Source organism: Microcaecilia unicolor, chromosome 4 (genome assembly GCF_901765095.1).
Source record: "Microcaecilia unicolor chromosome 4, aMicUni1.1, whole genome shotgun sequence".
In the NCBI taxonomy this organism is placed as follows: Eukaryota; Metazoa; Chordata; class Amphibia; order Gymnophiona; family Siphonopidae; genus Microcaecilia; species Microcaecilia unicolor.
The window spans coordinates 362,685,764-362,710,087 of record NC_044034.1 but is presented as its reverse complement, the minus strand read 5'-3'; the positions used below and the strand labels follow the sequence as shown (position 1 = coordinate 362,710,087).

At 46.0% G+C, this 24,324-nt stretch overlaps 1 protein-coding gene across 2 annotated transcripts in view; it reads right to left on the bottom strand.

The window, feature by feature from the left end:
* The window catches only part of LOC115469558 (cyclic AMP receptor-like protein A), a 714,125-nt gene that overhangs the window by 146,348 nt on the left and 543,453 nt on the right, over positions 1-24,324 (bottom strand). For both annotated transcript variants that reach the window (XM_030202334.1, XM_030202336.1), the window contains one exon: positions 1,219-1,297. In XM_030202334.1, the coding sequence (XP_030058194.1) occupies positions 1,219-1,297 (79 nt within the window). The remainder of the gene's footprint in view (positions 1-1,218; positions 1,298-24,324) is intronic.

Genomic DNA, 24,324 nt, shown 5'->3' with positions numbered 1-24,324 from the left:
AGCAGGGTGCCCCAGGATCCACCTATCATTTCTGTGCAGGATCCTGGAACGGCTCCAGAGACTGAAGAAACTAGAACCTCCTGGGGACCATCTCACATCCAAACAGGACCAAGCTACCTAGAGCACTGCTTTGGATCTGCAGAGTCCTGGAGTCTCTCAGCATCTTTAACAAAGACTGAAAGGGATTATCTTCTCGGAGTTCCTAGTCCCAGTGGCGTTACTACCTTGTTCGCCACCTGGGGTGTGTTGTCGCTGCACCCTCCCCCAATGCATCACCTCCTCCAAGGTGCATCATCCGACCTTTCCTCCCACCGAGGGGGTGCGAAGCGCAGATGCGCGGCTGTTGCCTCTGCCGATCCCCTGCCCCGGAACAGAAGGTAACGTTAAAGGGGGCAGAGGACCGGCAGAGCTGACAGGCACACGCCTGCTCCGTGCACCCCCTTGCTGCCTGCACCCACGGTGGACCACACCCACCGCCCTGCCCTTGGTAGGCTACTGAGAGAATAGATAATGGTAGAAAAAGTGGAGAGAAGTGGGTTGTCAATCTGATCCACACAGCTGTCCTCTGAATGCCACACACAGAAAAATGTGAAAGTTTGCCACCCATACACCTGTTTTATATAGTGTTGATTTACACCTTATATGTGTGTAAACAAAGAAACTGACACCTGTTATAAAGAAGAATAATCAAAATATTTTATTTTTTTCAACTGTCCTCCGTCGGACAGAGGCAGCGTGGGAACACCACACTGGAAGCAAAGTCTCACGGTTCAGCTGATTGACAGTCTATAACCTACTTAATCCAGGCTGGCCATTTCTGGAGATCATAGGAAAGAAAGTCACACGATTACAAATCCAAAAACTTAATCCGAACGACGGCAGCCGCGTCCTTCCGCGGTCGCCAATTTGTTGAATTACACCTTATATGTGTGTAAACAATAGGCAGCATGGGTTTCTCTGTGCCTTTACAAAACAAATGAACAAGGTACTTAAGTTTACTACTGGAACAGAACAAAAAACAACTAAGCTAGAAACGTATGCAAAAGGGGGCTTTGCAGGCTAGAAAGCATGAAAATTCCAGAATTGGGGGGGGGGGGGGGGTGCACAATTTAGCTCCATTTGCAGATGTTTCTTCATTTATGTGCATAAATATTACTTGTCTTGGAAAAAGGCATGAGATAAATGCTTAAATAAATAAAATATTAATCGGATTCTTACTCTCTGCTTTGCAACATAGACAATCCGCAAGTAGCATAGCAACATCAGGAATATCAGGATGAAGAGCGGAATGTACCATCTGGAAAAGAGACAGGGTCACCATAATTAATTCTATTTCCTTCCTCTTATATCTTTCATTTAAAAACAAAAAAGCTTGGGTTACAAATGATTTTCTCAAAGGTTACCTGTGACTCATGCATATTCAGCACTTACAGGTGAACTAACATTACAAGGGTAAGGGGTAACGATTCAGCTGTTGGTGGTAGTGAGCACTATTTTACCCGGCGCAGGCTTTATGCCTCGATATTCAATGCCGGGGAAGTATGGGCGCTGTGGAGGGGCATAATCAAACGGGGGTGCCTATCTATAAGGGCGCCCATCTCTAAGGACGGCCCCGCAATGAGGCGTCCCTGACCATATTATCAAAACAAGATGGGCGGCCATCTTTCGTTTCGATAATACGGTCGGGGACGGCCAAATCTCAACATTTGGGTCGACCTTAGAGATGGCCGCCACTGGTTTTCGCCGATAATGGAAACCGAGGCCGACCATCTCAAAACCGGCCAAATCCAAGCCATTTGGTCGTGGGAGGAGCCAGCATTTGTAGTGCACTGGTCTCCCTCACATGCCAAGTCACCAACCGGGCACCCTAGGGGGCACTGCAGGATAGTAACATAGTAGATGATGGCAGATAAAGACCTCTACGGTCCGTCCAGTCTGCCCAACAAGATAAACTCATAGCGTAAGGTATGATGTGATACCACATACCTGAACTTGATTTGTCCTTACCCGGCACTGGCCTATCCACCATCGTTGAATATTCAGATTTATGAGGCTGCCTATCTTTTATGCAGTTAAGCAAGACCACATCAAGATCGGACTGACTTTTACGCAGTCCACTTTGGCCACTTAACTTAGGAGGCCCTTTTACTAAGCCCTAACGCACACCAATTTGGAGTTACTTGCTGGCTACCACATGGCCCTTGCGGTAATTTCATTCTTGAAGTGCATCTGCTACGCATGTCCGAAAAATATTTTTTTATTTTCTGACGTGCGTAGCAGACGCGCGCCAAATGGCTTTCTACACATGTAGGTCATTACCGCCTGGTTAACGAGTGAGACCTTACTGCTAAGCCAATGGCTGGTGGTAAGGTCTCCGACCCCAAATGGACACGTGCCAATTTTGATTTTGCCGCATGTCCATTTTCAGCAAAAAATTTTAAAAAGGCATTTTTTTATAGGCATGTTGAAAAATGAATCTGTGCGCACCCAAAACCCGCACCTACACTAGCGCAGGCCATTTTTCAGCGCACCTTAGTAAAAGGACCCCTTAGGCAGTTAAGTGCTGAATGTCGCACTGAACTATATAAGTGCCGACCCTGTCCCCAGACTACCCACGAAACAGCTGGCTTTCAGTTTAGTGGTCAGTGCTGATATTCACTGGCAATATTGGATAAATGCAACTGAATATTAGAGACAGCCCTGCCTAGGTGAATTAAGCTTCCAGGAGCCTCTCCTGGTCACTTAAATCGCTTTGAATATCGATCCCAGAAAGCGTATGTGAAAAGACCAAAGAGGCATCTGTTTTTAAAAATAAGGCAACACGGGTGTCTCTGCGCATTTCACAAAACAAACACCTGGAATCGGCCTCAACAGAATGGAAATGCTCATGCACAAATTTACAGCTTCTCAGAGAAAGGGGTAAATTTGTACCTCTACTTCACATATAGTAACATAGTAACATAGTAGATGACGGCAGAAAAAGACCTGCATGGTCCATCCAGTCTGCCCAACAAGATAAACTCATATGTGTATACCTTACCTTGATTTGTACCTGCCTTTTTCAGGGCACAGACCGTACAAGTCTGCCCAGCAGTATTTCCCGCCTCCCAACCACCAGTCCCGCCTCCCACCTCTGGCTCTGGCACAGACCGTATAAGTCTGCCCAGCACTATCCTCGCCTCCCAACCACCAACCTCTCTTCCCCCACCTGCTCCGCCACCCAATTTCGGCTAAGCTTCTGAGGATCCATTCCTTCTGCACAGGATTCCTTTATGCATATCCCACGCATGTTTGAATTCCGTTACCTTTTTCATCTCCACCACCTCTCGCAGGAGGGCATTCCAAGCATCCACCACTCTCTTTGTGAAAAAATACTTCCTGACATCTTTCCTGAGTCTGTCCCCCTTCAATCTCATTTCATGTCCTCTCGTTCTACTGCCTTCCCATCTCCGGAAAAGATTTGTTTGCGGATTAATACCGTCCAAGTATTTGAACGTCTGTATCATATCACCCCTGTTCCTCCTTTCCTCCAGGGTTGGGGGGGAGGCAGCAGGACCGGGGGGGGGGGGGGGGGGAGCCCAATGGTCTTCATTGCCCAGGTGCCCAGACCACTGTCAGTCCACTCCTGCTAATGCCAGGTTTGTTTGTTTTTTTTCCCTATAGTCTATGTAAACCATCTCATCTGTAATCTGCTGTGCTAGGCTACAGTTGTGATCAACAAATGGTTCCTGGAGTAACACTTTGTATTTCCTGCTTGCATATTTGCCACTTGTTTCACCCCTGCTGATCGAGTTCTTTGAAGAAGGGGTGTTTGGGGGGGGGGGGGTTTCTCCCCTCGCAAGTTTTATTTCTTCCTTCCCTTTTGATACCCACTCATTTCTTTCTATTCGTCAGAACACTTGTCCAAATTTAATGATGAAATATGAAAGTAAAAGGCACAATCACAGGTTTGCAGGTACTTTCCTAGAGGGCTCACAATCCATCTCCAACTAAGGAGGCTAGGGCTTTTCAGCTTGGAGAAGAGACGGCTGAGGGGAGACGTGATAGAGGTATATAAAATAATGATTGGCGTGGAACAGGTGGATGTGAAGCGTCTGTTCACGCTTTCCAAAAATACTAGGACTAGGGGGCATGCGATGAAACTACAGTGTAGTAAATTTAAAACAAATCGGAGAAAAGTTTTCTTCACCCAACGCGTAATTGGAATTCGTTGCTGGAGAACGTGGTGAAGGCGGTTAGCTTGGCAGAGTTTACAAGGGGGTTAGATGGTTTCCTAAAGGACAAGTCCATAAACCACTACTAAATGGACTTGTGGAAAAATCCACAATTCTGGGAATAACATGTATAGAATGTTTGTACATTTGGGAAGCTTGCCAGGTGCCCTTGTCCTGGATTGGCCGCTGTCGTGGACAGGATGCTGGGCTCGATGGACCCTTGGTCTTTTCCCAGTGTGGCATTACACATTATAGTGTGGGATAAGCATAAAGGAATCCTGTGCCGAAGGAATGGATCCTCAGGAGCTTAGTCAAGATCGGGAGGCGGGGCTGGTGGTTGGGAGGCGGGGATAGTGCTGGGCAGACTTTTACGGTCTGTGCCAGAGCCGGTGGTGGGCAGCGGGACTGGTGGTTGGGAGGCGAGGATAGTGCTGGGCAGACTTATACAGTCTGTGCCAGAGCCGGTGGGTTGGGAGGAGGGGCTGGTGGTTGGGAGGCGGGGATAGTGCTGGGCAGACTTATACGGTCTGTGCCCTGAAGAGCACAGGTACAAATCAAAGTAGGGTATACACAAAAAGTAGCAAATATGAGTTATCTTGTTGGGCAGACTGGATGGACCGTGCAGGTCTTTTTCTGCCGTCATCTACTATGTTACTATGTATCACCCCTGTTCCTCCTTTCCTCCAGGGTATACATGTTCAGGTCAGCAAGTCTCTGCTCATACGTCTTGTACACATGTATTTCATAAAATATGCACACAAACCACGGCTCCAACCAAACTATACCACCAGAAATGCTGGTGTGTAGATTGTACTCTTTACATGATCTGACAGAGGTATATAAAATACTGAGCGGAGTGGAACAGGTAGACGTGAATCGTTTGTTTACTTTTTCCAAAAATACTAGGACTAGGGGGCACACAATGAAGCTACTAAGTAGTAAATTTAAAACAAATTGGAGAAAATATTTCTTCACTCAACGTGTTATTAAACTCTAGAATTCATTGCCAGAGAATGTGGTAAAAGCAGTTTGCTTAGCGGGGTTTAAAAAAGGCTTAGAAAGCTTTCTAGAAGAAAAGACCATAAGCCATTATTAAAATGGACTTGGGGAAAATCCACTTCTTAGTTCTGGGATAAGCAGCATAAAATATATTGTACTTTTTTGGGATCTTGCCAGGTATTTGTGACTTGGATTGGCCACTGTTGGAAACAGGATGTTGGGCTTGATGGACCTTTGGTCTGTCCCAGTATGGCAACACTTATGTACTTATATGTGGCCATAAGATTTGTTAATTAAAGTCCATTTCTATGTGTAAAATATATTTTACATGCAGAAAACCCCCTTAAATGTCCATATGTTAACATAACCAATATTCTCACCTAGCTTCACGACAAACACACAATTTATTCCTAATATGTTAAAATGTTATAATTATCTATTATATTTTTAATGTTTTTCTTGAATGGAAGCCACATTGAACCTGAGCATGTTTGGGATAATGTAGAATACAAATGTCATAAATAAATGTCAGGAAATGCAGCACCTGGAAGAATGTCGATGTTACCGTCATTACTCTACACAGTAATAAGTTTATAATAGCAGGTGCTACATTCTCTCCCCATCCAACCTGGAGCTTACACAACCCCTCCCCTTTGCCGCTAAATGCGGCTCATGCAGCGTGCCCCTTCTAGTAGCCTAGTGGTTAGTGCAGTGGACTTTGATCCTGGGGAACTGGGTTCAATTCCCACTGCAGCTCCTTGTGACTCTGGGCAAGTCACTTAACCCTTCATTGCCCCTGGTACAAAATAAGTACCTGAAAATATGTAAACCGCTTTGAATGTAGTTGCAAAAACCACAGAAAGGCGGTATATCAAGTCCCTTTTCCCTTTTCCCCTTTCCCTTATGACATCACAATATCAGAAGTGAGCCAAGTATTGGGCAATCAAGCTATTGTGACATCACTGATTAGGTTGGCTCTTATTGATGGAATGAGGCATTATGACATCACAGTATCAGCTCCAGTGGAGGAGTAGCCTAGTGGTTAGTGCAGTGGACTTTGATCCTGGGGAACTGGGTTCAATTCCCACTGCAGCTCCTTGTGACTCTGGGCAAGTCACTTAACCCTTCATTGCCCCTGGTACAAAATAAGTACCTGTATATATGTAAACTGCTTTGAATATAGTTGCAAAATACCACAGAAAGGCGGTATATCAAGTCCCATTTCCCTTTCCCTCTCACGCTGCTCCCAGTTGCGATTTGTAGCTTTCCCACATTGGACCTCCTCTGATAATTTCGCCCTTCTGGCAGCATTCCTGGCTCCCCTGACCTGCCGTGTGCTCCCAGGCCTGCAAAATTACAAGCACATGCCCCCCCCCCCCCCTCTCCGTGCTTCTGCTTCACTGCCCAGCCTCTGCCCTTTAATTGTGCATGTGGAGCTTCACGCGCATGCACCATTCTGGCGCTCTCCAGTCCCTTCTCCCCCTTGTGGCTGACTCATGACACTAACAAGCACTATAGTCACCAGGACAAAGCCACCCTGAGAATATTCAATGCTAAACCTGCTATTTAAAAGGCCTATCCTTAACCACTATTAACTTAACCGGCTAATGCTGAACATTTGTTTAGCTGGCGGTATAATCGAAACCCAATTTAGGACGTCCCCAACTGCACTCCGTCGCAAGGATGACCAAAGTTCAAGGGGGCATGTCGGAGGCGTAGCGAAGGCGGGACTTGGGCATGCCTAACACTTGGACGTCCTTGACCCATAATCGAAAAAAACAAGGACGTCCCAGACGAGCACTTGCACGTTTTCACCCGGACCTGTTTTTCTTACAACTAAGGCACAAAAAGATGCCCGAAATGACCAGATGACCACCAGAGGGTATCGGGGATGACCTCCCGTTACTCCCCCAGTGGTCACCAACTCCCGCCCACCCTCAAAAAACATCTTTAAAAATATTGATTGCCAGCCTCTATGCCAGCCTCAGATGTCATACTCAGGTCCATGACAGCAGTAAGTATGTAGGTCCCTGGAGCAGTTTTAGTGGGTGTAGTGCACTTCAGACAGACTGATTCAGCCCCCCCCCCCCACCTGTTACGTTTGTAGAGGAAACAGCAAGCCCTCCAAAACCCACCAGAAACCCACTTTACCCACATCTAGGTGCCCCTCTTCACCCGTAAGGGCTATGGTAGTGGTGTACAGTTGGGGGTATTGGGATTTGGGGTTTTTTTTTGGGGGGGGGGAGGGCTCAGCACACAAGGTAAGGGAGCTATGTTCCTGGGAGCAATTTATGAAGTCCACTGCAGTGCCCCCTAGGGTGCCCGGCTGGTGTCCTGGCATGTCAGGGGGACCAGTGCACTACAAATGCTGGCTCTTCCCACGACCAAATGGCTTGCATTTGGTCGTTTTTGACATGGATGTCTTTGGTTTCAAAAAACTACCGAAAATCAGAAACGTCCATGTCTAGGGATGGCAAAATTTAAGGATTTGGATGTCCCTGACGGTGTTTTCGAAACGAAAGATGTACGTCCATCTTTGTTTCGAAAATACAAGTTTCCCCGCCCCTGGATTTGGACATTTTGCAAGGAGGTCCAAATCGCAACTTGGACGTCCCTTTCGAAAATGCCCCTCCACGTGACTCTACTACTACTACTACTACTACTTAACATTTCTAGAGCGCTACTAGGGTTACGCAGCGCTGTACAGTTTAACAAAGAAGGACAGTCCCTGCTCAAAGGAGCTTACAATCTAAAGGACAAAAAGTGCAGTCAATCAAGATTGAGGCAGTCTAGATTTCCTGGATAGAGGTACAATGGTTAGGTGCCGAAGGCGACATTGAAGAGGTGGGCTTTGAGCAATGATTTGAAGATGGGCAGGGAGGGGGCCTGGCGTATGGGCTCAGGGAGTTTATTCCAAGCATGGGGTGAGGCGAGGCAGAAAGGGCGGAGCCTGGAGTTGGCGGTGGTGGAGAAGGGTACTGAAAGGAGGGATTTGTCTTGAGAGCGGAGGTTACGGCGATTCCGGCGCTGGACAAGGCTTCAGCTGGCAGGAGTTGAGGACCACTGCCAGTCAAGGTATTTGCTGCAGCAGTGGGTGGAGAGTGGCAGGGTGGGAGTGGCGAGGCGGTGGGGGCAGGGGTGGCGGCGGGGCGCCAGACCAAAAGGTGCCCCCCACCTCGGGCTGTGGCTCCCTCCCACCGTGAGGTCTGGCTACAACCCTGCTCTCTCAATGATAGAAGGAGGGCTGCATTATTCCTGGCTTTTCATCTGCCGCTGGCAACATCTGCATTTCAGTCATTCTTCTATTCCCAGGATGCACTGGCCCTTAGTTACAGCCCTTGAGTAAGAGATGTGGAGGGGCATAATTGAACAAAAACGTCTATCTCCATGGGCGTTTATCTCCGAGAACGGGTCCGTGAAGGGGCAGACCGAACCGTATTTTCGAAAAAAATAGACGTCCATGTTTTATTCGACAATTTGTGAGCTGGGCGTTTTTGTTTTTCAGTGATAATGGAAAATGAAAGCGCCCAGCTCAAAAACGAATAAATCCAAGGCATTTGTTCGTGGGAGGGGCCAGGAGTCGTAGTGCACTGGTCCCCCTCACATGCCAGGACACCAACCGGGCACCCTAGGGGGCACTTTTACAAAAACAAAAAAAAAAGGTAAAAGAGCTCCCAGGTGCATAGCACCCTTCCCTTGTGTGTTGAGCCCCCCAAATCCCCCTCAAAACCCACTGCCCACAATTCTACACCATTACTATAGCTCTAAGGGGTGAAGGGGGGCACCTACATGTGGGTACAGTGGGTTTGGGGGGGTTGGACGACTAAGCATTAAGCAGCACAATTGTAACAGGTAGGGGGGGATGGGCCTGGGTCCACCTGCCTGAAGTCCATTGCACCCCCTAACAACTGCTCCAGGGAGGTGGGTATGACATTTGAGGGTGAAAATAAAAAGTTGTGAAATCATGTTTTGTGGTGGGAGGGGGTTAGTGACCACTGGGGGAGTCAGGGGAGGTCATCCCCGATTCCCTCTGGGGGTAATCTGGTCATTTAGGGCACTTTTTGGGGCCTTATTCGTGAAAAAACAGGGTCCAGGAAAAGTGCCCTAAATTCTAGCTACAAACGCATACTTTTTTTCCATTATCGGCGAAAGGTGCCCATCTCTCCTCGGCCAATAACCACGCCCCAGTTCCACCTTCGACACGCCTCCGACACGCCCCCGTCAACTTTGTACGCTTCTGCGATGGAGTGCAGTTGAAAACGTCCAAAATCGGCTTTCCATTATACCGATTTATTCGTTTTTATGAGATAAACGTCTATCTCCCGATTTGGGTCGAAATCTAGGCATTTTTCTCTTTCAATTATAAGGTGGATAGATGACTACAGTCTTGGAAACATGGCTTGTAGATTGTGACACAAGCAGCAAGCTTGCCAGTATGATCCAGCATTAATTGTACAAATCCACAGTCACAGACTCTGCCAGACCCAAACTCATTCATTCTGGGTCACCTTTGTACACTGTGCAATGAAATCTCACAGGATATACAGACAGCAATGTATGAAGCAACCCAGACCATTTAAAAAGTAGTTAACACAGCAGATTACCCTGTTTAAAATCTGCTTGCCTCAGAACAGATAAAAGTTTGTGCAATGTTTCACAATGTGGGTATAATCAGTTGCTTTTACAGAGGCATTCCTGGGGGTGTATTTTGTCAGGATGGGAAACAATGTATATGGACTTAATTTTTCATTAGATCCATGTTGTTCCCCAGCCATAAACTGTGCACAGAGAAAATGGGTGGAAAATGAATATGAACTTTTTTTTAATAAACATTTTATTGAGTTAATGATAAGCCAATACAATAAAACAGAGAACAATGTACAATGTATTTTATATAAACAAACTTATCAATCCCCCCCTCCCCTGATAAGTGCAAGTGTCTGCAATAGAACAAGGGTCATGGATGAACCAGTGCAAAGCAAGCCAACAGAAAAAATGCCGTCTAAGTCATGTAAAAATATGCCATGTCTTATGGTAAGATGTTATACAATTGTATCTGTAAGGCACGAGTTGGGGTGTCAAGCAATAATGATCCACTTTCTTAACGACAGCCTCAAGTGGTGGGACTGCAGACTGTTTCCAGAGTTGCGCCATTAACTGTATTGGAAATTATTGTAAAGTATAAATCCTTGTAGGATTCCAACTTCTCAGTCAAAGGCAGTCAACTCTGGAATGCCCTACCCAGACCCATTCGCTCTATTAAAAACCACCTATCCTTCAGAAAATCGATGAAAACCTATCTATTCAAGAAAGCTTATCCAAATGCCATTACCTAACCCTACGAATCCACCTATTCATCACCTGATCCTGCGACAACGGCAATGACTCGGACCACGCCTCCCTATGTTCACATTGACCCTATCCCTTGATTATCTCAATCTAGCCTAAACCTAGCACCTCTTCCTACCTCCTCTAATCCCTCTCCTCCAATTTTTTTCCCTATGTTCACATTGACCCTGTCCCTTGATTATCTCAATTTAGCCTAAAACGCCTAAAACTAGCACCTCTTCCTACCTCCTTTAATCCCTATCCCTCTCCTCCAATTTTTTCCCTATGTTCACATTGACCCTATCCCTTGATTATCTCAATCTAGCCTAAACCTAGCATCTCTTCCTACCTCCTCTAATCCCTCTCCTCCAATTTTTTTCCCTATGTTCACGTTGACCCTATCCCTTGATTATCTCAATCTAGCCTAAACCTAGCACCTCTTCCTCCCTCCTCTAATCCCTCTCCTCCAATTTTTTCCCTATGTTCACATTGACCCTATCCCTTGATTATCTCAATCTAGCCTAAACCTAGCACCTCTTCCTCCCTCCTCTAATCCCTCTCCTCCAATTTTTTTCCCTATGTTCACATTGACCCTATCCCTTGATTATCTCAATCTAGCCTAAAACTAGCACCTCTTTCTACCTCCTCTAATCCGTCTTATTATATTACCTATCTACACTTCCCTATCACTCTGCTAAGCTTAGCCTGTTTTCTCTGACTATACTTTGCATCCCCATTACTATGTAAGCCACATTGAATCTGCTATGAGTGGGAAAGTGCGGGGTACAAGTGTAACAAACAAACAAATAAATAAATATTGGCCACCGCAAAGACATATATCACCAGGGAGTATATTTCCTTCGGGATACTCATAATTTTATAATGCAACAAGCAACGGTCTGCACGCATTAGGTAGGTGACTGGCAAAAATGTATTAAATTCCTTCAGAAATGCTGTCCAAAACGTCTCCTATACCATAATATATCCAATCTGGAGTAGGTGTCATGTGTGGGAGAGTGAAAAGTATAATCTCTCTCCTCACCATGCACCTCCCTCCAGATATCATGCAGTCCCCACTGCGCGAGGAAGGTACACAAACAAGTGCGGTCACTCCTAGCATATGAGACCCTTGAAGCTCAGTTATCCAAATTTGGGTTCAGAGTGATACTGAAATCGTCTTCCATCAAAAACATATCCTCTAGATTTTTTGCCAGGATATCAGATAGATGAGTAAAGAAAGATCCCTGATTTTGGTTGGGAGCATATAGAGTGAGGACAGTCAGCACAAGCCCTTGAACATCAACCAGCGAAAGAATTTGCTTGCGGTGGGGCTTACTCAACAGAATACCAACCCCTGCAGTCGGGGCAGACACGGTTGGAAGCAAGATGCACCACAGCATATTTTGCTGTATAATTAAGTAAATGCTCATGTTTTACCAAAAGATGAGTCTCTTGTTGAATCTTTAAAAAGCAGATGTCATTTATAGGGAATATTCAGTCCCTTAACATTGAGGGACATATGTGTCAGGTCAACCATATATAAGAACTTTCAGTGATATGCTTCAGTGCCCCACCTCTTAAACAGACACATAAATACCCTAGCAACAGTATCACATGACCTAATCCAAGCCAAGCAATAATACCCTTCCAAACCCCCCCTAACAAACTCCCCTTCCCACCCTCCAATCCCTTCCCTCCCCCCTGCCATAGAAACATGTCAATGAAGACAGTGACACATGCTCTGAGAGGAATCATGTGGAGGAGGATGAACAGCCAATCAAGAGCTCTATTATTTAGTAGAAAATAAAACTACCTCAGGTCATCCCAAATATAACAAGAGAGGCACTTGTATAATCAGAACATAAGTAACCATGAACACTGCAAGAAACAGTGTATATAGGCTCATAATAATAATAATAAACTTTATTTATAGCACGCTATATCTGAAGCAATCTATTGAGGAACAAGACCACGCATAAAATAATACAAACATAGCAATAAAAAAAATAAACATCATAACTATATTATATTACAGTGACACCTCGGTTTTCGTCGATAATTCGTCCGAAAACTATCGACGAAAACCGAAACCAACGAAAACCGAGGCAAGTGTCTTCCTCTTACATTTGTCTCTAATAAACGTCGTGTGTCTTTTCCTCTTCATTCTCTTGCTTTTTTAGGCTTTTCTTCACTGACTGGCTGTCCAGGTTTCACAGTTCACGAGACCTTAGAGGCAGTGAACATCCCTTGAACTGAAACTTAATCCCTCAGCTTTGTCTCTCTCCTCTGCTCTTTCATTTTTAATTTTACAGTTACATTCAGTTTAGCACTACTACTACTACTACTACTATTTAGCATTTCTATAGCGCTACAAGGCATACGCAGCGCTGTACAAACAGGCGGGGCTGGTGGTTGGGAGGCGGGGATAGTGCTGGGCCAACTTATACGGTCTGTGCCAGAGCCGGTGGTGGGAGGCGGGGCTGGTGGTGGGAGGCGGGGCTGGTGGTTGGGAGGCGGGGATAGTGCTGGGCAGACTTATACTGTCTGTGCCAGAGCCGGTAGTGGGAGGCGGGACTGGTGGTTGGGAGGCGGGGATAGTGCTGAGCAGACTTATACGGTCTGTGCCAGAGCCGGTGTTGGGAGGCGGGGCTGGTGGTTGGGAGGCGGGGATAGTGCTGGGCAGATTTATACGGTCTGTGCCAGAGCCGGTGGTGGGAGGCGGGACTGGTGGTTGGGAGGCAAGGATAGTGCTGGGCAGACTTATACGGTCTGTGCCAGAGCCGGTGATGGGAGGCAAGACTGGTGGTTGGGAGGTGGGGATAGTGCTGGGCAGACTTATACGGTCTGTGCCAGAGCCGGTGGTGGGAGGCGGGGCTGGTGGTTGGGAGGCGGGGATAGTGCTGGGCCGACTTATACGGTCTGTGCCAGAGCCGGTGGTGGGAGGCGGGGCTGGTGGTTGGGAGGCGGGGATAGTGCTGGGCAGACTTATACGGTCTGTGCCAGAGCCGGTGGTGGGAGGCGGGACTGGTGGTTGAGAGGCGGGGATAGTGCTGGGCCGACTTATACGGTCTGTGCCAGAGCCGGTGGTGGGAGGCGGAGCTGGTGGTTGGGAGGTGGGGATAGTGCTGGGCAGACTTATACAGTCCATGCCAGAGCCGGTGGTGGGAGGCGGGGCTGGTGGTTGGGAGGCGGGGATAGTGCTGGGCAGACTTACACGGTCTGTGCCCCGAAGAGGACAGGTACAAATCAAAGTAGGGTATACACAAAAAGTAGCACATATGAGTTTATATTGTTGGGCAGACTGGATGGACCGTGCAGGTCTTTTTCTGCCATCATCTACTATGTAATATCTTGAGGCAAATTCGCCCTCGGGCGATTAGTGACCCGGTGAGCCCTGTCTAGCTTGATTGCCATCAGACAGAAGTGTGCTACCAACTTTTTGGACCACCTGATCATAGTCAGTACAGTCCGCTGTCTCAGGAACCCCCTGGATCTGAATATTTGAGCGACAACTGCAATTTTCCAAGTCCTTGACTTTGTCCAGGAGGAGAAGATGGTTCACCTGCTGATTAGAAAAAGAGGTTTTCAGAGCTGAAATGGCCTCTTGGTGTTCCTCCAACATTATTTCATAGTCCTCCACCCTCCAGCCTAACTCGTTGATCTCCCCCTGGAGGTCAGCGGCCAAAGTACAAAGCTCCACATCTACCATTTTAATTTCTGTTTTGATCTCACTGCGGGAATTAGCCGGGCTCCCTCTTCTGGCCTGAAGATCAGTCCTGAGGTCCACAAGTACTTTGTATATATGCAGACTGTCTGAAAATTGACCCCACTGTATTCACATGCCTTGCTACATCTAGACTGATGGTCAACCCAGTCCTCGGGACATACCTAGCCAGTCAGGTTTTCAAGATACCCACAATTAACATACATGAGATGGATTTGCATACAATGGAGGTAGTGCATGCTTTTTTCTCATGCACATTCATTGTGGATATCCTGTAAACCTGACTGGCTGGGTAAGACCAAAAGACTGGGTTGAAAACCCTAGGTCTACACATACCCAGCAGTAGATTTACCTCCCTCCCCCAAGCTGTTACCCTATGAAATTGCTGCTTGGAGGTCTCTGTTCAAAGCGACCAGCAGCCCAGAGGGTCCCTATGCAAGCACGCATCCGTCAGCTGTCCAGAAACAATGGTGCAGCTGCTGGAGCAGACCTCCGGTAGCAGATGACTACCCGCTCCCGGGGCAGCCACCCCTAGGCAGTTGCCTATTCTGCCTATTCGTTAGTCTGTCCAACATTAGTCACACTTACCTTCCTGTCACTACTACACACAGGCTCTTAAGCTGATGCACCCATTAAAATAAGCTGGGCCGAGCAGTAATGTTTTGTACAATTCATTAGAACCTGGTTCACTGACTCTTTGGGGTTCTACATGGAATGTTGCTACTAATTGGGATTCCAGAATCTTGTAACTCTTTAGGATTCAAGAATCTTCAGAACTTTTAGTACAAGAACAGTGCTGGGCAGACTTCTACGGTCTGTGCCCTGAGAATGGCAAAGACAAATCAAACTCGGGTATAAAGTATCACATACCATGTAAAATGAGTTTATCTTGTTGGGCAGACTGGATGGACCGTACAGGTCTTTTATCTGCCGTCATTTCCTATGTTACTATGTTACTCTTTGGAGTTCTACATGGAATGTTGCTGCTAATTGGGATTCCAGAATCTTGTAACTCTTTAGGATTCCAGAATCTTCAGAACTTTTAGTACAAGAACAGTGCTGGGCAGACTTCTAGGGTCTGTGCCCTGTGAATGGCAAGGACAAAGTAAACTCGGGTATACATATAAAGTATCGCATACCATGTAAAATGAGTTTATCTTGTTGGGCAGACTGGATGGACCGTACTGGTCTTTATCTGCCGTCATTTACTATGTTACTATGTTAATATGGTTGCAGCACCTCAATATTCACAGAGACAGACAGAATGCATGGAATATTTTACTGCCCAGGCTGAACGTGGATGGCAACAGCAGGAAGCCCTGTCTGGTGTATAGCAATCATCTTTTCACTGGACTATATGTACTATTTATAGCCTCCCGCTTGTTAATCACTTCCTTGCACTTCTTCCTCTTGGAACATCTGATTTTTTTTTTTTAGTTTTGTTCCATTGAGATGTTCTACTGATTTGTATAACTGTATTTGATTTTAATGTGTTTTGCTGTATGATTATTTATTATTTCTGATTTTCCACCTTTATGTTAACCTTTGATTCATTTAAGATGCCTGTGATCCACATTCAACTCAGTTGCACCCTTCGAAAGGGAGATTATAATTCCTACATTAAGTTCCTTTTAGCCTCTTTTTTTAACCTCATTCCTTGCTTTCTCATCGTCCTTTCTCTCTCATCTCCAGTAATTTTCTTTTCTTTTCTCTTCTGCCCATTCCCTTTTTTTGTTTTCTATGCCTAGATCTCCCTCCCTCTCTCTTTTCTTTCGCCTAGCCATGCTCACTACCCCTCTTACGATTTTTTTAAAATTAACATTTCCTTCTCCCAGCTCCCTACTCCATTTCCCCCCCTTTCTTTCCGAGCACTCTACCAAAACCCTCATCCACACCCTTGTCACCTCTCGTTTAGACTACTGCAATCTGCTTCTTGCTGGCCTCCCACTTAGTCACCTCTCCCCTCTCCAGTCGGTTCAAAACTCTGCTGCCCGTCTCGTCTTCCGCCAGGGTCGCTTTACTCATACTACCCCTCTCCTCAAGACCCTTCACTGGCTCCCTATCCGTTTTCGCATCCTGTTCAAACTTCTTCTACTAACCTATAAATGTATTCACTCTGCTGCTCCCCAGTATCTCTCCACACTCGTCCTTCCCTACACCCCTTCCCGTGCACTCCGCTCCATGGATAAATCCTTCTTATCTGTTTCCTTCTCCACTACTGCCAACTCCAGACTTCGCGCCTTCTATCTCGCTGCACCCTACGCCTGGAATAAACTTCCTGAGCCCCTACGTCTTGCCCCATCCTTGGCCACCTTTAAATCTAGACTGAAAACCCACCTCTTTAACATTGCTTTTGACTCGTAACCACTTGTAACCACTCGCCTCCACCTACCCTCCTCTCTTCCTTCCCGTTCAGATTAATTGATTTGATTTGCTTACTTTATTTATTTTTTGTCTATTAGATTGTGAGCTCTTTGAGCAGGGACTGTCTTTCTTCTATGTTTGTGCAGCGCTGCGTATGCCTTGTAGCGCTATAGAAATGCTAAATAGTAGTAGTAGTAGTAGTAGTAGTAATTATGGCACATAGCAAGATTTAAGCCAATGTCTCTCCAAAGATTTGCAGGATCTAGAGAAAGTGGATATTTTTCAGTGGAAATAGAGAGTTGAAGGCAACTTGGTGCAAATTATACAATGCAGCATAAACTCGCTTTAGATACATTCATTTCCAAAGTGCAAAACATCACAATTTCTAGCTACACTAAATTGGTTAACATAGTAACATACCAGCTTATAATCAAAAGTAATCGCCGGCTATTTCCCGACACAAATCGGTATATGGCCGGCGATTTTGCAAAAGCGGCGAAAAGCGTATAATCGAAAGCTACATTTGTGATAGCTTCGCCGCTTTCCCTTCGCCGGCGAAAGTTCAAAGGGGCGTGTTGGCGGCGAAGCGAAGGCGGGACATGGGCAGGCTTGGGCGTGGCTACCAGATGGCCGGCTTTCGCGGATAATGGAAAAATAAAACCCCAGCGATAAGCAGTATTTCGCCGGGTTTACTTGGTCCTTTTATTTTCACAACCAAGCCTCAAAAAGGTGCCCCAACTGACCAGATGACCACCGGAGGGAATGGGGGATGACCTCCCCTTACTCCCCCAGTGGTCGCCAACCCCCTCCCACACTAAAATTATTAAAATACAAACCTTTTTTGCCAGCCTGTATGCCAGCCTCAAATGTCATACCCAGCACCCAGACAGCAGTATGCAGGTCCCTGGAACAGTTGTTGTTGGTTGCAGTGGACTGCAGAAAGGCAGAGCCAGGCCCATCCCCCCCCCCTACCTGTTCCACGTGTGGTGGGTAATGTTGAGCCCTCCCAAACCCCCCAAAACCCACTGTACCCACATGTAGGTGCCCCCCTTCAGCCCTTAGGGCTAGGGTAATGGTGCACACTTGTGGGCAGTGGGTTTTGGGGGGGGGGGGGATTTGGGGGACTCAGCACACAAGGGAAGGGTGCTATGCACCTGGAAGCTAATTTGGTTGTTTATAATAAATGTGTGAAGTGCCCCCTAGGGTGCCCGGTTGGTGTCCTGGCATGTGAGGGGGACCATTGCACTACAAATGCTGGCTCCTCCCACGGCCAAATGCCTTGGATTTCGCTGGGTTTGAGATCGCCGGCAGTTTTTTCCATTATCGCGGAAAAACAAAACTGGCGATCTCAAACCCGGTTAAATCCAAGGCATTTCACCGGGCCACACCGTATTATCGAAAAAAAAGATGGCCGGCCATCTTTTTTGAAAATACGGTTCCGGCCAGCTGTTGCGCCACCGCCAAAATAGATCACCGGCAACCTATTTCGCCGGTGACGTTCAATTGTTCCCCTCATAGTAACAAAATAGATGACAGCAAAAAAAGACCTGCATGGTCCATCCAGTCTGCCCAACAAGATAAACTCATATGTGCTACATTTTGTGTATACCTTACCTTGATTTGTACCTGTCCTTTTCAGGGCACCGACCGTGTAAGTCTGCCCAGCACTATCCCCACCTCCCAACCACCAGCCCCGCCTCCCACCACCGGCTCTGGCACAGACCGTATAAGTCTGCCCAGCACTATCCCCACCTCCCAACCACCAGTCCAGCCTCCCGACCACCGGCTCTGGCACAGACCGTATAAGTCTGCCCAGCACCACCCCTGCCTCCCGACCACCGGCTCTGGGACAGACCGTATAAGTCTGCCCAGCACCATCCCCGCCTCCCGCCACCGGCTCTGCCACCCAATCTCGGCTAAGCTCCTTAGGATCTATTCCTTCTGAACAGGATTCCTTTATGTTTATCCCCCGCGTGCTTGAATTCCGTTACCGTTTTCATTTCCACTACCTCCCGCAGGAGGGCATTCCAAGCATCCACTACTCCCTCCGTGAAAAAATACTTCCTGACATTTTTCTTGAGTCTGCCCCCTCAATCTCATTTCATGTCCTCTCGTTCTACCTCCTTCGCATCTCCGGAAAAGGTTCGTTTGCGGATTAAATACAGAGGTTATTATTAAGAACTAAAAGCACATTCAAAGTGAAGCAACTGTGGTTAAATATAGATGTTATCCCATCATATTATTCAAGTGAATGATTTTGCAACTCTAATTTTCATCTGAATTCAGCCCTTGCTTAAGTAGCCAGCTACCAACTGTCAATTAAGGTCAGCTGTTAGACAGCTCTTCAAGTACAGGATATTTACCCCAGAAGAACCCTAGTCTCTGCCCATGATGACATCAGTGGTGTACCAAGGAGGGGGCGGTGGGGGCTGTCCGCCCCGGGTGCATGCCGCTGGGGGGGTGCTGTGCGCCGGTCAGCTTCGTTCGTTTCCATGCTCCCTCTGCCCCAGAACAGGAAGTAACCTGTTCCGGGGCAGAGGGAGCATGGAAACGAACGAAGTTGACCGGTGCGCGGCACCCCCCCAGTGGCGTGCACCCGGGGGGTTCTTTCACCAGGGTGGGGGTGGGGTGTCGCGCTGCACCCGGGGGGGGGGCATCAGCGATCCACCCCGGGTGCCAGCCCCCCTAGGAACGCCACTGGATGACACATATATTAAGGGTCATATGGACACTTTACTTAGGAGTGGAGGAGTGGCCTAGTGGTTAGAGCACCAGTCTTGCAATCCAGAGGTGGCTGCTTCAAATCCTACTACCACTCCTTGTGATCTTCAGCAAGTCACTTAACCCTCCATTGCCTCAGGTACAAACTTAGATTGTGAGCCCTCCTGAGACAGAGAAATATCCAGAGTACCTGAATGTAACTCACCTTGAGGTACTACTGACAAAGGTGTGAGCAAAATCCAAATAAATAAATTATTTGAGATTCTATATGGAATGTTGGTATTATCTGAGATTCTATATGGAATGTTGGTCTACATGGAATGTTACTACTATTTAAGATTCTACATGGAATGTTGCTATAATGGAGGAGTGGCCTAGTGGTTAGAGCACCAGTCTTGCAATCCAGAGGTGGCTGGTTCAAATCCCACTGCTGCTCCTTGTGATCTTGGGCAAGTCACTTAACCCTCCATTGCCTCAGGTACAAACTTAGATTGTGAGCCCTCCTGGGACAGAGAAATATCCAGTGTACCTGAATGTAACTCACCTTGAGTTACTACTGAAAAAAGTGTGCATAAAATCCAAATTTTAAATCTCCATTACCTTAGCTGCAAAGGACTAAAATATAAAACAACATATGCATCCAGCTTGTCTTATATAAGCACGCAAATATGGAATGCACTTCCAAACGTCATGAAAACAATGCACGACCTAACAAACTTCTGGAAATCGTTAAGAACCAACCTGTTCACAAAGGCATATCAGAATGATCCAACCTAAACACCTGAACCCTGCAACACAATCGAACGCCTACCAGAACTGGACAAAACTTAACTCTCTCTCCTTGAATACTTAATATACTTTGTCATCTATGAACATTAACACTTGACCACTCTGTATTTCTCTTACCGGAATTGGCGATCGCCATCACGGTACTATGTAAGCCACACTGAGCCTGCAAAATAGGTGGGGAAATGTGGGATACAAATGCAACAAGTAAATAAATAAATAAATAAATAAGGTTGACGCTCCTTCTAACCTTGTTGCATTAGCAGTATATCAAGTCTCTAAGGAGCTCTTTTACTAATCCGTGTAAGCGTCAAAGCGTGCCCAACGTGCGCCAAAATAGTTACCACCTGGCTACCGCATGGCTCTTGTGGTAATTTCATTTTTGGCATGCGTCCGATACGAGCGTCCAAAAAAATAATTTTTATTTTTGGACGCGTGTATCGGACATGTGCCAAGTGGGATTTGACACGTGTAGGTCATTACCGCCCGGTTATCGCATTAGTCTTTACCGCTAGGTCAATGGCTGGCAGTAAGGTCGCAGACCCAAAATGGGCGTGCGGCAGTTTTGATTTCGCTGCATGTCCATTTTCATCAAAAAATTTAAAAAGGCCTGTTTTTTTACAGGCGCGCTGAAAAATGGATCGGCGCGCACCCAAATCTCACACCTACAGTACCGCAAGCCATTTTTCAGCGCACCTTAGTAAAAGGACCTCTAAATAAACTATAAACTATAACAGAGGACATGTTATAGATATAAAAGTATGAGTGCACTGAACTATTTGCTCTTGAACTTCCTTCTATGAGTTGCCATAATGGTATCGTTTTGTGTGTTGGTCACAGACCTAAGAGAAAATTCTAGCTAGTGTTTGGAGCTTGTTCGAGTTCCTGTCTTTCAGATGAACTCAGGAACCCGGAGAGGGAGGAGGCATACGGTACCTCCTCTGTAGTAAAGGTCTGTTCGCGCTTTCCAAAAATACTAGGACTAGGGGGCATGCGATGAAGCTACAATGTAGTAAATTTAAAACGAATCGGAGAAAATTTTTCTTCACTCAACGTGTAATTAAACTCTGGAATTCGTTGCCAGAGAATCTGGTAAAGGCGGTTAGCTTAGCGGAGTTTAAAAAAGGTTTGCCCGGCTTCCTAAAGAAAAAGTCCATAGATCGTTATTAAATGGACTTGGGGAAAATCCACTATTTCTGGGATAAGCAGCATAAAATGTATTGTACTGTTTTGGGATCTTGCCAGGTATTTGTGACCTGGATTGGCAACTGTTGGAAACAGGATGCTGGGCTTGATGTACCTTTGGTCTTTCCCAGTATGGCAATATTTATGTACTTACGTCATACGGGTTAAGTCCCAGTGGTGGAGATGGCATCCCACTGGAGTAGATGTTCTGAAGGGAGCCAGCAGTGCAGTAGAGAGTATCCTTGCTTTGAAGGAGTAAACTCCTTACTCTCTCTTTCAAGGGAAAAGAGGGACTTGTAAGAGTTCCAGCAGGAGATAAGGATCTTTCAGATGACCAGTGCGAGTGCGTGACAGTGCCTAGTCAGAAGTAACAAATTGTGTGGAAAGGAAACAGCTGCCCATCCAGTGCTCTGATCCAAGAAGGAAAAGGAAATGTCCGGCTCGCCTTGTGTACCTATCTGATACACATTCACAGAAAATTGAACGAAAGGAAGGGAGACTTCTACTATGAAATGTCACCATGAAAAGGGACCACAGTAAAAAGCTGCAAAACAAAACTGGTTGCTATAATAACACTGGAAGCCTTGATGACAAATATTACAAAGTTCCCAGTTATATTTCTCAAAATAGGAGAAAATCTAAAAGGAGCAAAAGAAAAGAGAAGAAAAATATGTAACAAAATTCACAACATAATTTTCTATCAGAACATCAGCCAATATTTTATTTATTTATTTATTGCATTTGTATCCCACATTTTCCCACCTATTTGCAGGCTCAATGTGGCTTACAGAGTTTGGTTATGACATAATCATTCCATGTTATCAGATACAATTAGTATTGTACAAAGATTACGTAAGGGAAGAGAGAAGGAAAGTATTAGGCAGGACAGAAGGAATGTATCCTTGGGAGCTTAGCCAAGTTTAGGTGGCAGAGCCGGTGGTGGGAGGCGGGGCTAGTGGTTGGGAGGTGGGGATAGTGCTGGGCAGACTTATAGGGTCTGTGCCAGAGCCGGTGGTGGGAGGCGGGGCTGGTGGTTACGAGGCTGAGATAGTGCTGGGCAGACTTATACGGTCTGTGCCAGAGCTGGTGGTGGGAGGTGGGGATAGTGCTGGCCAGACTTATACGGTCTGTACCAGAGCTGGTGGTGGGAGGCGGGGATAGTGCTGGCCAGACTTATACGGTCTGTGCCCTGAAGAGGACAGGTACAAATAAAAAGTAGCACATATGAATTTATCTTGTTGGGCAGACTGGATGGACCGTGCAGGTCTTTTTCTGCCGTCATCTACTATGTTACTATGACTTTAATAACTGGGTGGATTAGTGAGGTAATGACTAGAAAAATATCACGAGAGGACTAACTAACCCTGAAAATTCAAAGCACAAGCAAATTAGATAAATAATGTATAATACATAATCTTTAGAGTGTGATATGGGAAAGAGAGGGGGAAGGGAGGGAAGGAGTGGGGGAAAGAGGGAAAGGAAAAAAAAGAAGGGAGGGAAAGGGGAACAGGAGCAGGGGTAGAAAGGTAAAGAGGAAGAAAAAGGGGAAGAAGGAAGGAAGGGGAGGAAAGGGGAAGGGAGGGAAAGAGGAGAAAGGGGATAAGGAAGGACGAGGGGCATCTGTACTACACTAAGGGCCCTGTTTACTAAGGTGTGCTAGTGTTAATTCATGGTAATTTTTAGCGCGCGCTAAAAACATTAGCGTGCCTACAGCACAGGGCCCTAAATAAAGAGACTGATAAAAAAACATGATATTGGTGAGAACAATGTTTAAAAGAACTTTAAATCTAATCATTGTAAAGATGATTTATTATAGAATATTTTTTCATTATTTGTTTAAATTATGGATGCCAGTCGTTTGAACTTTTAGGGCTGGTTAGTCCTCCCAACATTGTGAAATAATAGAGTCTCAAAATGTCTATGAAAGGAAGGGTTGCTGCGCCTGACTAACTTGCAGTCAGTTCGTTCTTTCCCTCTGAAATTTATGTCTGGTTGACGTAAAAGATTGATAACTCAATGGTGCGAAGAATTCTCTTCTTAAACTGACAGCTGCACAGTGATCGGTTTGCTCCTTACTAAACGCTATCCATTCTTTTTTGATGTAGTGTCTAGATTTTCAGAAAACTTTTGATAAAGTTCCTCTTGAGAGAAGACTCCTGAGAAAATTAGAGAGACATAGGAGGCAATGTTCTGGTGTGGATTAGGAATTGGTTACTGGACAGAAAACAGAGGGTATTATTATTATTATTTATTGCATTTGTATCCCACATTCCCCCCACCTATTTGCAGGCTCAATGTGGCTTACATAGATTTGTTAACATTGTCATTTCAGGATATCAGATACAGTTAGTAATGTGTAACGATCAAGGAAGGGAAGAGAGAAGAAGGAAGAGAGTGGTTGGGTAGTTACAGAAGGTGGGCGTTCATAATTGATTGGGTTGGTGAGGTGACTTAGTGAGGTAGTAGACTCTCATTGTAGGCCTTGTTGAAGAAGAATGTTTTCAGAGATTTTCGAAAGATAGGGTAGGGTTAAATGGTCATTTCTCTCATTGGAGGAGGGTGAACAATGGAGTGCCACAGGGATCTATCTGTTCTGGAATCGGTGCTATTTAACATATTTATAAATAATATGGAAATTGTAACGACGAGTGAGTTGATTTAATTTGCAGATGATAAAATCTATTCAAGGTTGTTAAAACACGTGTGGACTGTGAAATATTGCAGGAAGACCTTAGGAAATTGGAAGGCTGGGCATCCAAATGGCACATGAAATATAACGGACAAATGCAAGGTGATGCACATTGGAAAGAATAATCCGAATCATAGTTACCTGATGCTAGGGTCCACCTTGGGGGTCAGCATTCAAGAAAAAGATCTAGGTGTCATTGTAGCTAATATGCTGAAATCTTCTGCTCGGTGTGCAGCAGAAGCCAAAAAAGCAAACAGGATGCTAGGAATTATTAGGAAAGGGATGATGAACAAGAGCAAAAATACTGTAATGCC